The sequence below is a fragment of the Macrobrachium nipponense genome, chromosome 37 (assembly GCF_015104395.2).
Source record: "Macrobrachium nipponense isolate FS-2020 chromosome 37, ASM1510439v2, whole genome shotgun sequence".
Classification (NCBI taxonomy): domain Eukaryota; kingdom Metazoa; phylum Arthropoda; class Malacostraca; order Decapoda; family Palaemonidae; genus Macrobrachium; species Macrobrachium nipponense.
The window spans coordinates 32573590-32587711 of NC_061097.1; the positions used below are offsets into that span (position 1 = coordinate 32573590).

Here is a 14122-nt window from a genome sequence, read left to right on the forward strand (position 1 = left end):
AAAAAAAAAAAAAAAAAAAAAAAGACTCAGCCTGGCTCTCTGTACCAGCACAAGGGAAGGAAGGATTCTGTTTGTAGACAAAAATGGGATAACAATATCTTTGGAAGTTAAAAGTAGTATATTCACCAAGGATATAGTAGTACAACATGACCTTATACAAAACAGATGCAACAAAACCTTGCCACTAAGTTGGAAATGAGAAATTTATGTAATTCATCAAAATTCTTACTTGTTATATCACTCTAGTTTGTTTGCTAAAGTTTCATGAGTAACCAGCTTATTAGTAAAAAAGAATTTTGTGAGCAAATATCTATATCAACTTGATATAAATCTAGTATTTTGATGGGGGCAGTTTCTGTAGAAAGAACTGAGGAGTTATATCCCAATATAAAAAATATATTTCAGTGCAAATGAGAGTCATGGAACTTGAAAATTGTGTCCTAAGGGGTATATCTTCAATTTGGTAACTGCACATTACACAAGAAAATACCTGAGGAGTAAAACAATATTCTGCTGATGATACTTATTGTAATAAACGAAAAGCACAGGAAGTTAATTTATAAAGATCCTACTTCATAGATATGCAAAAATAATGCAAAGCCTTACAGGGTTCTGTTCAAAGATAATTGTACTGTCAGTGAATCAGGTTTAGGGTTTATCTGCCCGCAGAAAGTGAAAGTTTTTGGATAAAATAGTTAAATAGACAAGGCTACTTTTGTCAATTATGTACCTGAAAGTTGCTAGGCCCACAAGAAAATATCCCCAAGTTAACTAATTTCATTTGCTTGATGTACTATGGGATATTGATAGGTTCTAGTGCCATGTTACTTTTCAAGAGACAAAGAGGCTGATGACGGCAATTTGACCTCAAGTAAGATTTTGAGGATACCTTGGGCAAATGACTAATCAGTGTCTACCATGATACAATTTTAGTTTGCAATACTAGAACTGGACCATGAAATAAATTCTGACAAGTATAAACAAATACTGGATCTGTAAAGGTTTAGTTTTAAATATGTAAAATGAACACAAAAACTAGACCACAAAATAATTTTTGACAAGCAGAATCAACACTGAATCTGTAAGGGTTCTATGATGCTTCCTCTCCTTGTGCTAGGCAAAGAAAAACTGAGCCACAGTTCCTCACTTAAGTGGCTATGGTATATAGCCACGTAAAAATCTGGCATCAGAAGGGGGAGAATACAGAACATTTAAAATGTCATCCATGATCTGTAACCTACTAATTATAACTATGATGACGCATTGCACTGGCTAGGGTCACCTTGAGATGGAAGTAATAAGGAGTACAATAGCCAAAAATTTGGAGGGTATGGGAGAGGCAAAAGGGAGCTTTCCAGACCGTCAAAGGAGCAAACAAGGTCATGTCAAGGGTGTCAGCAGTGAACTGCATCTAGCCAAACCTCCCAATTCACGGGGTCTTGGGGCTGGGAATGAGGGGAACTGGGGCTGAGGTCAGGAGAAGAGTAAATTGAATCACGACACACATTCTATTATTTACTTACTCGGCAGGTCAATGATTTTAATTTTGGCCATAAGGTGTTTGCAGTGATTTAAAAGACAAGGAAGGTTGTCAGACGGTGGAGAATTCCATTTCTCGGCTGATTTTGTCCAGCCAAGGGGTAATAATCTTAGCTTGAGAATTAGTTTCAACCTTATGGATGCATACTTACACACTAAAATAGTTTGAGCCTTGATATTGCAAGATTGAAAATGTTTTGCAAGATTGAAAATGTTTTGCAAGATTGAAAATGTTTATCTAGTGATTTAAGTCTTCAATTATGTATTCATATTTATAATTCATTTGGGGATTTTCAGGGCATCAAATATACTGCATTTACTTCCTAATCATTGTAATTCATGGGACTTTAATTTAAATATGAAATGTTGGGGCAATTTTCAAACAACCTATATAGAAGCAGAGTCTCTTAGCTAGGATCAGCATAAAATGTTCAAGGGTGATTCGTGTCAGTTTAGGCTGAAAAAACACTAAACTTTCTATGTTACATAAGAGAAGTCTGTTACATAAGAGAGAAGTCTTATCAAATATACTCCATTTGTGATGTTAATTACCTAAAGTGATCATCCTTCCCGTAGCTTTTGGTTCGTTAAACACCTTTACGTATCACATTATTCAGTTATTTTAAAAGTCAGTTAACTTTCAGAGGCTTCAATTATACAGTATTCTTCTGTGAAGATTATAAAAGTTTTCAATGAAAATTGTTTGCAAAGAAAATTTTTAAGAGGGAAAATATCCCAAATATTTGTCTATACATACACAGTAGTATGTATTATATATATATATATATCATATATATATATATATATAGTATATATATATATATATATATACATACATACTAGTATGCATCTAAACAGTGAACTAATTATATTCTGAAAATCCATGACTAAAACCAAGAACAACTTGGGCAACTTTCATATGCCTCTGTAATACCTTAATTCCATAAGCATAAAAAATACACATTTTATCAATGCATAGTTATGTATATATATGGTATATATGTATATTGGAAAATTTTATGAATTATATGGGACCTAATATGGGGTGAATATGCTGATCCTAGGGCAGATGCTTCATTATAATACCAATAAATGACACATCATTACAGCTGAAAAGGACAAAGCTGAATAACTCTTGTATGCAGTCCTGTTGAAAAACAGTTATTTATTCTATGTTGCATAAATAGTGTGACATTTTACTTGTGAATCAGATGCAACAAATATAAAGAAATACTGTGTGCTTTATAAATAAGTGAACAAAAGTTCTACCATGATGATCATATACATTCATCGCCTAAAACTTTGTGTGTGATTGTGCACTTCTGGAAATCTGAGAAAATTCAGTTTTCTTAAGCGGTTAACCTGTTTTCTACAGGAAATATAAGTACTGATTTAAAAACTGTGGTCCTAAGGTTACTCTACATATGCTCAACATCCTACTCTAGAAGCATCAAACTAGGTTTACTCAGAAAGTAAAAAACTACAAAATCTTCCCTATCAAACTCATACTCTTTACCTGTATCAGGATTATTTCACAGAGTGAAGGCTAGGCAAGACTGTCAAGCTCAAAATTCATCCTCGACTAATCAGATTTACATAATGGGACCAAGCCACAACCTTCCTGATGTTCTGTCATTGGTCATAGCTAAGGACAAAATTCTTCAAGTATTCCTAACAGCTACATACTAGAATGAGAGTTTTCAAGCTCTCAGATGTGAGTGTATGTATTGGTGGAATTACGTAGTATGTGGTTATGCTAACCAGTTAACAAAATCTGATGGTTGTTGGACTTTTACCAATTGAACAAGCCTCCTAGGGCTATTTACATAACCTTAAATAACTTAACCCGAGACTGATGTGTAAGGGTATCTGCAGATGAGTGTGGTATGGCTATTTACAGTCTTTGAGAGTCATGAAGTTACTTGACCAACCTGAATAAATGATGTGTATGTGTATTTATAGAATCTGAGTACGTACTAAATGTTGTAAGGGTATTTATAGAACCTGAGTAAATATTTTAAGTGTATTTATAGAACCTTAGTCAATGCTGCGTGGGTATTTATAGAACCTGAGTAAATGTTGTCAGTACATACCTATATAGATTGCAGGGAACACACCATGCAATCTGTCCACAAAAATGAGGACTGATGCTGAGAATTGTCACGATACTCAGTAGAGTTGTTTGTGCTCAAAACATACGATTTACAAGTTTAGAAGTTTTCCACAATTTTCATATCACACAAGAGTTGGGAAATTTACTTTCTGTATACAGAGGTGTGGAATTACTGCTTTTCAATTCCCATATGAATATTAAAATGTTTAGATAATCTACATGAGTACATACATAATAGTATCAAGACTAAAGTAGGAGTCCTTAGACATAGCAGATTTCTAAGGAATGTAGACCAATTATCAGGTAGACAGACATAAGCCTAGTTTTGAGATAATGCTTAACCATTCATTATTAACAGCATCACCTCTGTGTGAACTTTGCAAAGCAAACTTGTCTTTCTCACTGAAACAGTTACATTCAATCACTATGTTCTTGGCTTGCTAACTCCGTGCTCCCTTTTGTTATCTAAAGAACTATGGTAGTTACACCAATCTGGGTTCATGAGATTGTCTAACACTGGCAGTTGGTAATCATTAAAGTACTTCAGTTATTTCTTCATATTGTTCTTTATGTAAACTTGATTTTAAAAACTGTTTCAGTATGTTCTAGTATGTTACAATTGCACCATCACCTTTGTAAAGACAAAGACCTGGTATTGTCATTTATATTGCTAATGGATCTAAAATGGGAGCAGCAAGGTGTGGCTTGGTCCCCTAATTCTAGATTATACAAAACAAATTAAGAAAACCAATCATATATAATTGTCCTAATTACATACATAATAGGTAAGTACTTTATTGTATAGTATATACTTTTTTTACATATACTACTGTATACAGTAGTATATGTACACAAACAGTACATTATGCATTCCCGTACACATACACTAAGCATATATACTTCAAGTGTAGATACATAGGCAAATAAAGTATCTAATTAACAAAACAACTTTCTTTAGCATACAGAAGCACTTACAATCTCATACTCATAACTTACACACACACACTAGAATCTTTCCACTTTCTGTAAACTTATTCACTACTGTTATTTAAGGTCTTCAACAAAGTCAGTAAAAAGCCTGTCTATGAGAGCTACCATATTACGCCTTCCTTACCAAACATGAGTTTAATGCACACCAGTACGTATTTAAAGAAACAATCTAAGCGAGTAACGTTAGTCCTGCTTTAAAGCCAACACACATGCACTAGACTTTCACAGTTTAGGATTTTAAGGATCTATAGCCTCCTGTGCTTTAAGACTGAAAAACTGGAGATACCTTACACTTGGTTTTAAGTATTCCTCTGTTGTACAGGGGCAGTCACAACCACCAATAAGACTTGCAATAAACCTAGGGTGATTGGCAGTAAACTCTGTTTTTCATCTGTGCTCTTTAGTGGTTCTTGATACAAATCTACAATATATGATGAAGCAACTAGTTTGATGTTATTTCCAACCATTACTTGAAAGATTTGGTTCAAGCTACTGAATCATAATCTGCCCTGCTGATTATTATTACATACTAGGAAGTAAAAAAAGAAAAATAAAGAGAATAAAGATCCCTCAAGATAATTCAGTGTGCAGCATCAAGGCACCTGTGAGGAGTGTCGTTTTGTAGGTGGAACAGGTCAAGAGGCTACTTGGTCTACTCAGTGAGCGGTAACCCAAGAAGCACTACTCCACCGCTACCCTCTGGCTCCCGGGAAGGAGTGAGCGCACGGCTGCCGGCCTGAGGGCGTCCCGCCTTAGGCCTGATGCCAGATGCACCGTCTCATTCCCAAGGTTTGGTAAGATATCTTTGGCTCCAACTGAACTTGAGAATCATGACTAGTGAATGCGATGCTCATGTTACAATTTCATCGCACGCAAGGAAATCAAGACCATGACTCGAAATGATGATGTATACAGATTCTTACCAAAGCCTTAGAGAGCCAAACTAAAATGTACCTACTAAAGCTATCTATGAAAAGGCTAAGAATTCTTTATTACCTCTGGGTTGAGACTTGCAAATGGGAAATTTGTAAATGCTTCTGCCGATTTCCATAATGCAGGAAACACGGAACATAACTGAAAATAAAGACCCAACAGATGATAAGCGTGGTTACACCGGCTTCCATTGAAAGCATGAGTGTGGGTATGGGAGAAGAAGAAAACAATAACATACCACCCACCAGCATCACCTCCACCAACACCACCACCACCACCAACACTACTATACCATCACCAACATCCTCCATACTCACAAAAGGGGGTTTACCTTACCTTTTCCTGAGACGTTTATGACACTTGATTAAGATAGTGGACTGAGCATAAACACAGCTCTCGTGAGGCAAGGAACTCACAGTGTGACAGTGCTACGAAAGAAAATGCCAAGTAATTGTAAGCTGTCACGAAGTATAGGAGAAAAATAAGGAGGTGGACATGCAATAGTATAGACCGAGGCATAACAGAGAAGGATGTTAAAGCAATGCTTCCCCTTCCCCACCCACTCGCCTGGTTCAAAGTTTACCTTCCTGACGGCGTGTATCTACACATTTGTCTCCCCTGGCATTCAGTAACGTAATCATAATAATAGTACTGGGTCACATGACGATAAAAATCACTAATTACACAGTTAATGAAGAACATGAACTTACAATCATCAAAAACCATAAATTTCGTACTTGGCAGAGACTGAGCAAATATGGTGCAGCATAACACAGTCTACAAAACTGAGCTAGAATACATAATGTGCAAAACCTAACTCCAATTTAGCCTGGAGCTTTATATGGCACGATTTCCAATGAAATACACCAATGTAAATAAAGAAAGTAATAAATTATTATAAATAAAAATATGGGGACGGGCACCTTACAAGACACAATGTGCAAACCTGCCTCAATCACAGCAGCAGGATGGATGAAGTTAAGCCTAGCTGTTAGCTATGAATCACACTCCACCAGATCAAAGGCTTTGAAAAAATAAAACATTTAAAAACTCACAAAAAGACAACAAATCCAAGAGAAGAAAAAATCTACCACAAAATCATTCAGCAAAAATCCTGCTGCACAGCCATATGATCTGACAAAAAGGTTATTAATAAAAAGGGACCAAAAAATAAAATTAAAAATGTTAACTACACATTGAAGTGTGAAACGGAGCTTTCAGCCGGATCCTCACGTTATACGACGAACTTACCATAGAGTTCTTGTTGCTCTGGCATAAGAAACAAGAAGTGGTGTCGTACAAGTGAGAATAGGAATGGCCAATGCCCGAGGCGTCTCCATCCTGGGTAGGTGAGGGAGGAAGGTAATCGGTGAGCTTTCTTTGTGAGGCTGTTTGAGCCAAGGATTGATTATCTCTGTGCTTACAATTGCACACAACAGTGCTCTTTTTTGCAACTTTCCTGATTGCAAAAAAAATAAAAAAAGAATCCTACCTTCTGTGACACACTATGCATCACCTCCTACCATCAATGATTTAAGAATTAAACAACTGACATGCCATTTGGTCTATGATTTTACTAGCAACTCTTGGAGTAATCAGTTTTAGTTGAACTACTTTACTAAAAGCAAAATGAAAGCAAGAATTTTAACATATGTACATTTCTCGTTAAAAAACTTTACAGAGAGAGAGAGGATGACTAGAGACTGAAATTGAGGAAGTATCTTATTTAAAAGGCCTAAGCAAAGGTTTGGAAGACATTAAAAAACTAGCAGACTGCACAGTTTTTGGTGAAGAAATTTCTAAGATGAAAATATGCTAACAATATTCTTGGTCTAGCTAAATTGGTCTTTTACTGAACTATCTCTTTAATCTCTCTATAGAGCACTTACATTAAATCTAAATCTTATCTATTAAGTATAAACCTAAGAAGCCTTGACATTATTCATCTAGATCTAGCTGTCTCACCATGCACAATAATATCTAAGGTAGCAGCGAGAAGAGATCCAAACAAACAAATGCATTCTCTTGTAGTACTGTCAATTAGCCTTTGCTATAAAAAAGTATGTAATGCGGACTGCAGGCAAGATGTACTGCTCTATTGGCACCAACTACAGTACATTCAAGCCATCTGCTTTTAGGAATGCTAGTTTCAAGTAAATATTGACACGGCTTCGTTTCCTAAGACTATTTTAGGCACAGACTTGGCACAAAAATTTACAAGGTTACGGAAGTGTAAATGGCTTAAGTATCTGAGAAATATTTCCCCTGTAAAAAAGGGAAACCATTGCTTCAAATAAGAAAAATCCTACTTGCAGTGTGACTGTGTAGCTAAAGATTGAGAAGAAATGGCAAGTTAAAACTTCACAAAGCCCAACAAAGTACATACAATTACTATTGTCACATCTAGTGACAGAAGTTACTTTACTGTACCTTGAGTACAAACATTCTTTCCTTAACTTTGCAAATGAACAAACATTCCCAAGATTCTCAAATTTCACAACAGCCATAATAACTTTGCAAAACTAACTCCCACATTCTTATTTCACATGTCTATATTAATACGCAGGCTGAGTTAGACCAGTTTTCAGTAACTATAATTCCCTACTAAGTGAAGATCAGATTCATCAAGGCCTATTTTGATATGGAAAATCAAGAGGAACTATCTAGGGTGTCTGCTGAGCTTTCACAAATCCCATTATGCAGTAAACAATAAAGAGATTATTAATAAAGCACTTACTGAATTTAGTCTATACGCATCTGCTACCTTTTTTATCATTTGGGTGAGGCAGAGCCAACATGAAATGTCCGCAGCCGATATCAATAACTCTAATTGTGATTGGCTGAGGCTCACGGACAGCACCTGCCATTGATTGCGATGATATAAATGAGGATATTTACCATCAGTGGATAAATAGAAAATGCAGACTTCTGAACTGAACTCATCAGTGTACGGATTTTCTTGAGAAACACTTTTGAAGCAAGTATTAGCTTTACACATACAAAAGATACATTAATATGGAAATCAAAATTTTACATTTAAAAGATAAATTTTGGATTTTTATATTATGAGTATCTACTTTTGCTCAGGGTAAAGAAAATTAATAAGTGATTATGACAAATAACATTGATCTCAGAATGGGAGAGCATTTACTTATTATCCACCAGAAGTAAATGAATAAATTACGTACTTGGCTTCTATGAGCAGGAGAGTACATTATCAACATTCTACCACATACCCAATATATCAGGACAACAATCATGCTACAATATACTTAATCAACCTAAGATGGATGTGGTAAAATCTTAAGAGGAAGACTGTGAAATCTCAGTGGATAGTGATCAATCTCAAATAGGAGAGCAGCAAAATCTCAATGAAAGAGTAGGGAATTCTCAATGGGAGAGGGGTAAAATCTTACTGAAATGGGATGACGGTATATCTCAAATGGAACAACAGTCAAAGTTCTGTGAAAGAGTGGTCCAAAATCTCAATGGAAAATGAGTGAATTCTCAATGAGGGTGTAGTGAAATCTCAATGGAGGAGTAGTTGATTCTCGAAGGCAGAGTGGTGAAATTTGAATGGTGTTTGTTAGGTCTCAATAGAAATGGTGAAATCTCAAGAAAGGAAACTTAAAATCTCAATGGGTATGTAGTGCATTCTTAATGGGGAGTAGGGGGGCGGAACAAATGGGGTTGAATCTTGAATAGAAAGGGCTGAAAGGTCAATAGAAGAGTGAAATCTTAATGGGGTGATTGTGAAAAATCAGAGGAACTGGTGAAATCTCAACAGACACCTATGTAATCAAGTCCTCTGCAACCCTACACCTAATTATCAAATAAAATTTCTAAGGTAATTACTTCCTGTGAGCTTTCTTTATAAAAAAAAATGAATGAAAATTGGGAACTCATCGTTTCACTACTTTCGTATTCATTTATCTTCATAGTACTAAATGTTTGATTCAATTCACCTAGGTCCCTTTCTCACAGATGTCAAACATATAAAAAATAAACTCCTCATCGCTATTGATGTGAAGGAGACATTTTCACTACTACAATACGTTTCAAAACTATACTGACTCTGCATTGCAACAATTGATAGAAAAACAACTTTTACTTGAATCTTGCCTGCAACTATAATAACGTACAGGCAGTCCCTGGGTTACGTCAGGTTCGGATTATGTCATTCCAAACTTATGGCGCTTGCCTCACGGCACTGTAACCCAGACTTATGGTGCTGTAACCCAGACTTACGGTGCTTACAGCGCTGTAACCCGGGCTTACGGCGCTGTAAGTCCTATTTATTCCCCATTATAATTATGATGACTTGGGTTAAGGTAATTTTCGGCTTACAGCGCCCTGCCGGGAACGGAACCCCCCTGTAACCAGGGGACTGCCTGTATACATATTTATATCTTCCATATATATGTAGAACAGGTACACCATTGCTATAGAGAGAAATAACTATAGAAGAACAGAAAACTCAAGATTCCAACAGCCACCCAACATGCAATGGCGAGAGAGGAAAAAACTCGCAATCAACTGAGACGAAATACCTTACAGTTAAAATGCCCCACAGTAGTAAGCTGTGCAAAACGTTTTCTTGTGTAAAAAAGGTGAGGTAAAAAAAGTGCTAATAAAGAGACAACTAGATTATTCATCACAAATCTTCCATAGCGCAAACTAAAAAAACGACATATTCTGCATTATACGTCATATTAAGAGACAGATACTGACACGTATGAGTTTAATATAAGTAACATTAGGGGACGGATACTGATGAGCATAAGTTTAAGTCACATTAAGGGACGGATACTGACGAGTTAAAGCTTGAGATAACAGTGTAAACATCTGCTTGACAATGCAGTCCAACATGTGATAATTCTCCTGAGCTGAAACCTTGTTCTAGAGCAGAGATGTACGGGGAAATGGAGAATTCTTTGTTAAAAGAACTAAAGTTTATTGATTCTTTGTTAAAAGAACTAAAGTTTATTGAGACTGTGTGTGTGTGAGACTCCATAAACTAGCAACATTTATGCAAATACTGTCTGTCTAATTTTTGTTAACACCTTTTGAAACTCACTGGTCCTTTATTAAAACAGGTTAAGGGGTTTGGCACAGTTAGCCATAAATCTTAATGGTAATTATAATGTCTTACGGAAGTTTTTATGGAAATTCCAAGTACATACTTCACTAAATAACTTCAACAATTCTAAGAAATGATTCTTATACATTCATGATGTCTGCCAGTTTGTTCAAGGATCCTGTTAATTCAAGTTATATAGTATCATAAACACAAAGATATTCAGCATACAATACTATACTAGTTGTATGAACAAATTATAAATGATTTTTTTCAATGCAAAAATGTTGATATATGTACAGTACACTAAATGATAACACTAAAGACTGTACAAAGGTAGTTACCTCTATTACATGCTCATTAAAATGTTTACTCTAATTACTCGTCATATACATTTCTACACTTCCAGTCACTTTGCTCCATATGAATTTACCTTTATGTATATATATACATATATACACAATTCAGCTTTATTTAAGCTATCGTCCCATGCAAAGAATACTTGAGCTATGTACAGGTGGACCTTGCGTCAACCAACGGAAGGGAGGAGCACAAAACACACAGATGTCAACATCAAAGATCAAAATAAGGCACCTGTAGCATGACCACATTAAAAAAATTAAAATTTGCTAATGCTATGTGAGACCCAACAAACTGATGATGACCCAAGATTAATCAGTGACCCTGTAAAACATTCACCCCCCTACATAAGATTTCTGAGATGACCTTAGGGTCAGGAATCTATGCTCCCCTCGACAAAAACTGACATGCTAGGAAAAAAAAAACACTCGTGATCTTTGGAAGATAAACTGTGATATTAACCTTCCCAACCCATTCATTCCAAAGCACCTTTCTAGCCACGAAGACTATACCAAGGTACAAGTCGAATATCTAAATAAAAAAAGAAGACTATGACGGAAAGCATGTTGCACAATGCTACCAGTACAAAAGAAAATTATATAGACTAATAACAAAAGCCACTTCAGTCCAAACACATTAATTTGATACTTTACATACGTCCCAGGTTGAAAATGAATCCATGTGCTGTAGTGTTATAAAGGAGGGTCAAATTGAGATTGGGCTAGCCTTTGATATATTATTCAAAATAATGCCCTACAGAGTTAGTATTCAGTTTTAGATACAAATAGTAAAAGAATGTATGACTTTGGGGCTTTCAATGATAATCTGCGCTTAAAGATTACTCTTAGGATTAAGTTGTAGTTGTGCAGTGTATCTGTCAATTAGACTAATGCACCATTGTGGCTACACTCTAGATTGAAGACAATCCTTAAATATAAAGATAAATCTAGTACTATTAAAAATGACAAAAAAATTTCAAGGAAATGCTTTCACCAAAAGATAAATGGCTGAAATTTGAAGATCAGAAAAATTTGGATTCTTACTTACTATTCTTATGCTACTTTTCCTTAAAGAATAACACAAAAAAAAAAAAAAACATTCCATTGTTGAGTGTTATTTACTTCTCTCTTGCTTGTTTGCAAAGGTGACCTGAAGAGCCATTATTAAGTCTCCAAAAAAACCTCATCACATCTAGGAAAAATAATAAACTCAAGGATAATGAACAAACTTAAACGAACTTTGCAATGTCACTCAAACAGTCTACTGTACAAAGCCAAAATCAACGTAAACTGCCTCTCAACGTACTTAAGACCTACGTAGTCAAAATCAGGGAAGCCATCTAACAGCCATGCATGAAATGTCTTTCTTCAGCTGCTAAATATTTGCAAGAACAGGCACAAAGGCCACAGCCCATATAGATATGAAAAATCTCTCACAAATGCGCACACAACTTCTGCTCAACTTGACACCACATAAAAGACGTCCCTTTCTTTAAATAGTCTTCGTACCTTTTAGTCCAACTATACCATCCATACATTGCCCTAACAACCTGGTTATCTATTCCCTGACCAGGATAGCCAGAATCTTAGAATGCAGGAGTGAGACACTGTCTTTGATTCTATACTCTCCCTTGGGAACTTGTCACTTCACCCTACACAAGAAAACAACCTGTATTCAGTAGGTACAGTACCTGTACTAACACAATTTCTCTACTGCAAACCATAATTTATAAATTGGGCTTTGTCATACTGACATCTAAAACACCTCTCCTATTATGAAATACGCGCATTATCTGTGCTTAACTTGTGCTAAAGTCCTACTTTTTGCATTGAATACTAATTCACTTAGCAGGGAGAGGAAGCCATGGGTAGTGAAAATAGTATCTCCATTTTTGAAGAAGAGAAAAGTTAACAGGAGTGAAATACTGAGGAACCATCTTGACAACAATGAGAATACAATATTCTATTATTTCTATTATTATTACTGACAGTGGAAACATTCGTATCGAATCACTCTAAAAGGCCATCAATTTATTAAGACAGATTGTATATGAGTGAAGTGGAAGAATAATAATTCAAGAAAGAACTTTAGGTAAGTGATGTGGAGCCTTTCCAGTCACATACAATACTAGTAATCTCTCCTGTTGCAGAATAATTGTCAACCTTTTTGCTATCATTAAATTCATTGACCTGTTATTTCAACTGGTGAGCAAATCTTGATTTTTCCAATAGTACTTGTATACTTTGCTATCTTTCTGGAATAATTAATTAGAAAAGGAGACATAATTTGCTTTAATTACAAGCTATCTTCATTAAGGTCTGGAGTTAAAACTTGATGATCTAGTAAAAGTATCCAAATAAAACGACTCATTCTATATTAACCATATTTGACTGATTTCATATGAAAATTGAAAAGACACCGAAGAGAAATATCTGCGCTCATCAAGGCAAATTCAACAGCTGGTAGGAATCAGTATTTGTCACCTCTCAAGTTAAAACTGAAAAGACATTGCTGAAAATTAAATGAGTCTCTACTGGAGTCTATTTGAACTGTCATCGCTGATTCCAGACTGTTCAAAACCTACCAGATCTCTTCTTCCTGTACTATTTCCTATGACCTTCTGTTACGTCTTTCAAATGAACACCATATTCTCAGGAAGCTTGAATTTCAAGTCAATGGCCCCACTGAACTTGTTCAATATGAATACGGTTTGTCTTCCGAGTAATAATAATAGTAATATCTTCTAATCACAGTAGATTAAAAATCTGTACACTGAAAGGTGGTTCCCTATATTCCAATCTTCTTCTCTCTTATTTAATCTGTAGGTTTCATGTTCCAAATGAGACCAACAAAGAGACAATAAGAATGGCAACAGTTTAGGATGTTATTCACTGCTTGCTAAGTGCTATTTCTTTATAGGCACAATGACTTGACATGCGGTAGAGAAAGCAGGGTGAAAAGACTAGTCCAATAATACGTAGTTTAATTCCCTTCATAAATGAGGTAGCGAGATTTTTAGAATGAAAAATATTCTAGTACAAATTAGGGCATTATTTACTTTTCATAGCAAATTGGGGTTTTGAAACAAATGTACAACTCATTTATAGCAG

General features: G+C 35.5%; 1 protein-coding gene across 1 annotated transcript in view; it reads right to left on the minus strand.

Annotated features, from left to right (window-relative positions):
• Positions 1-14122, minus strand: part of LOC135209091 (potassium channel subfamily T member 1-like) — a 695006-nt gene that overhangs the window by 20494 nt on the left and 660390 nt on the right. Inside the window, 1 exon segment of the mRNA XM_064241685.1 lies at positions 6827-6916. Within this exon segment, the coding sequence (XP_064097755.1) occupies positions 6827-6916 (90 nt within the window).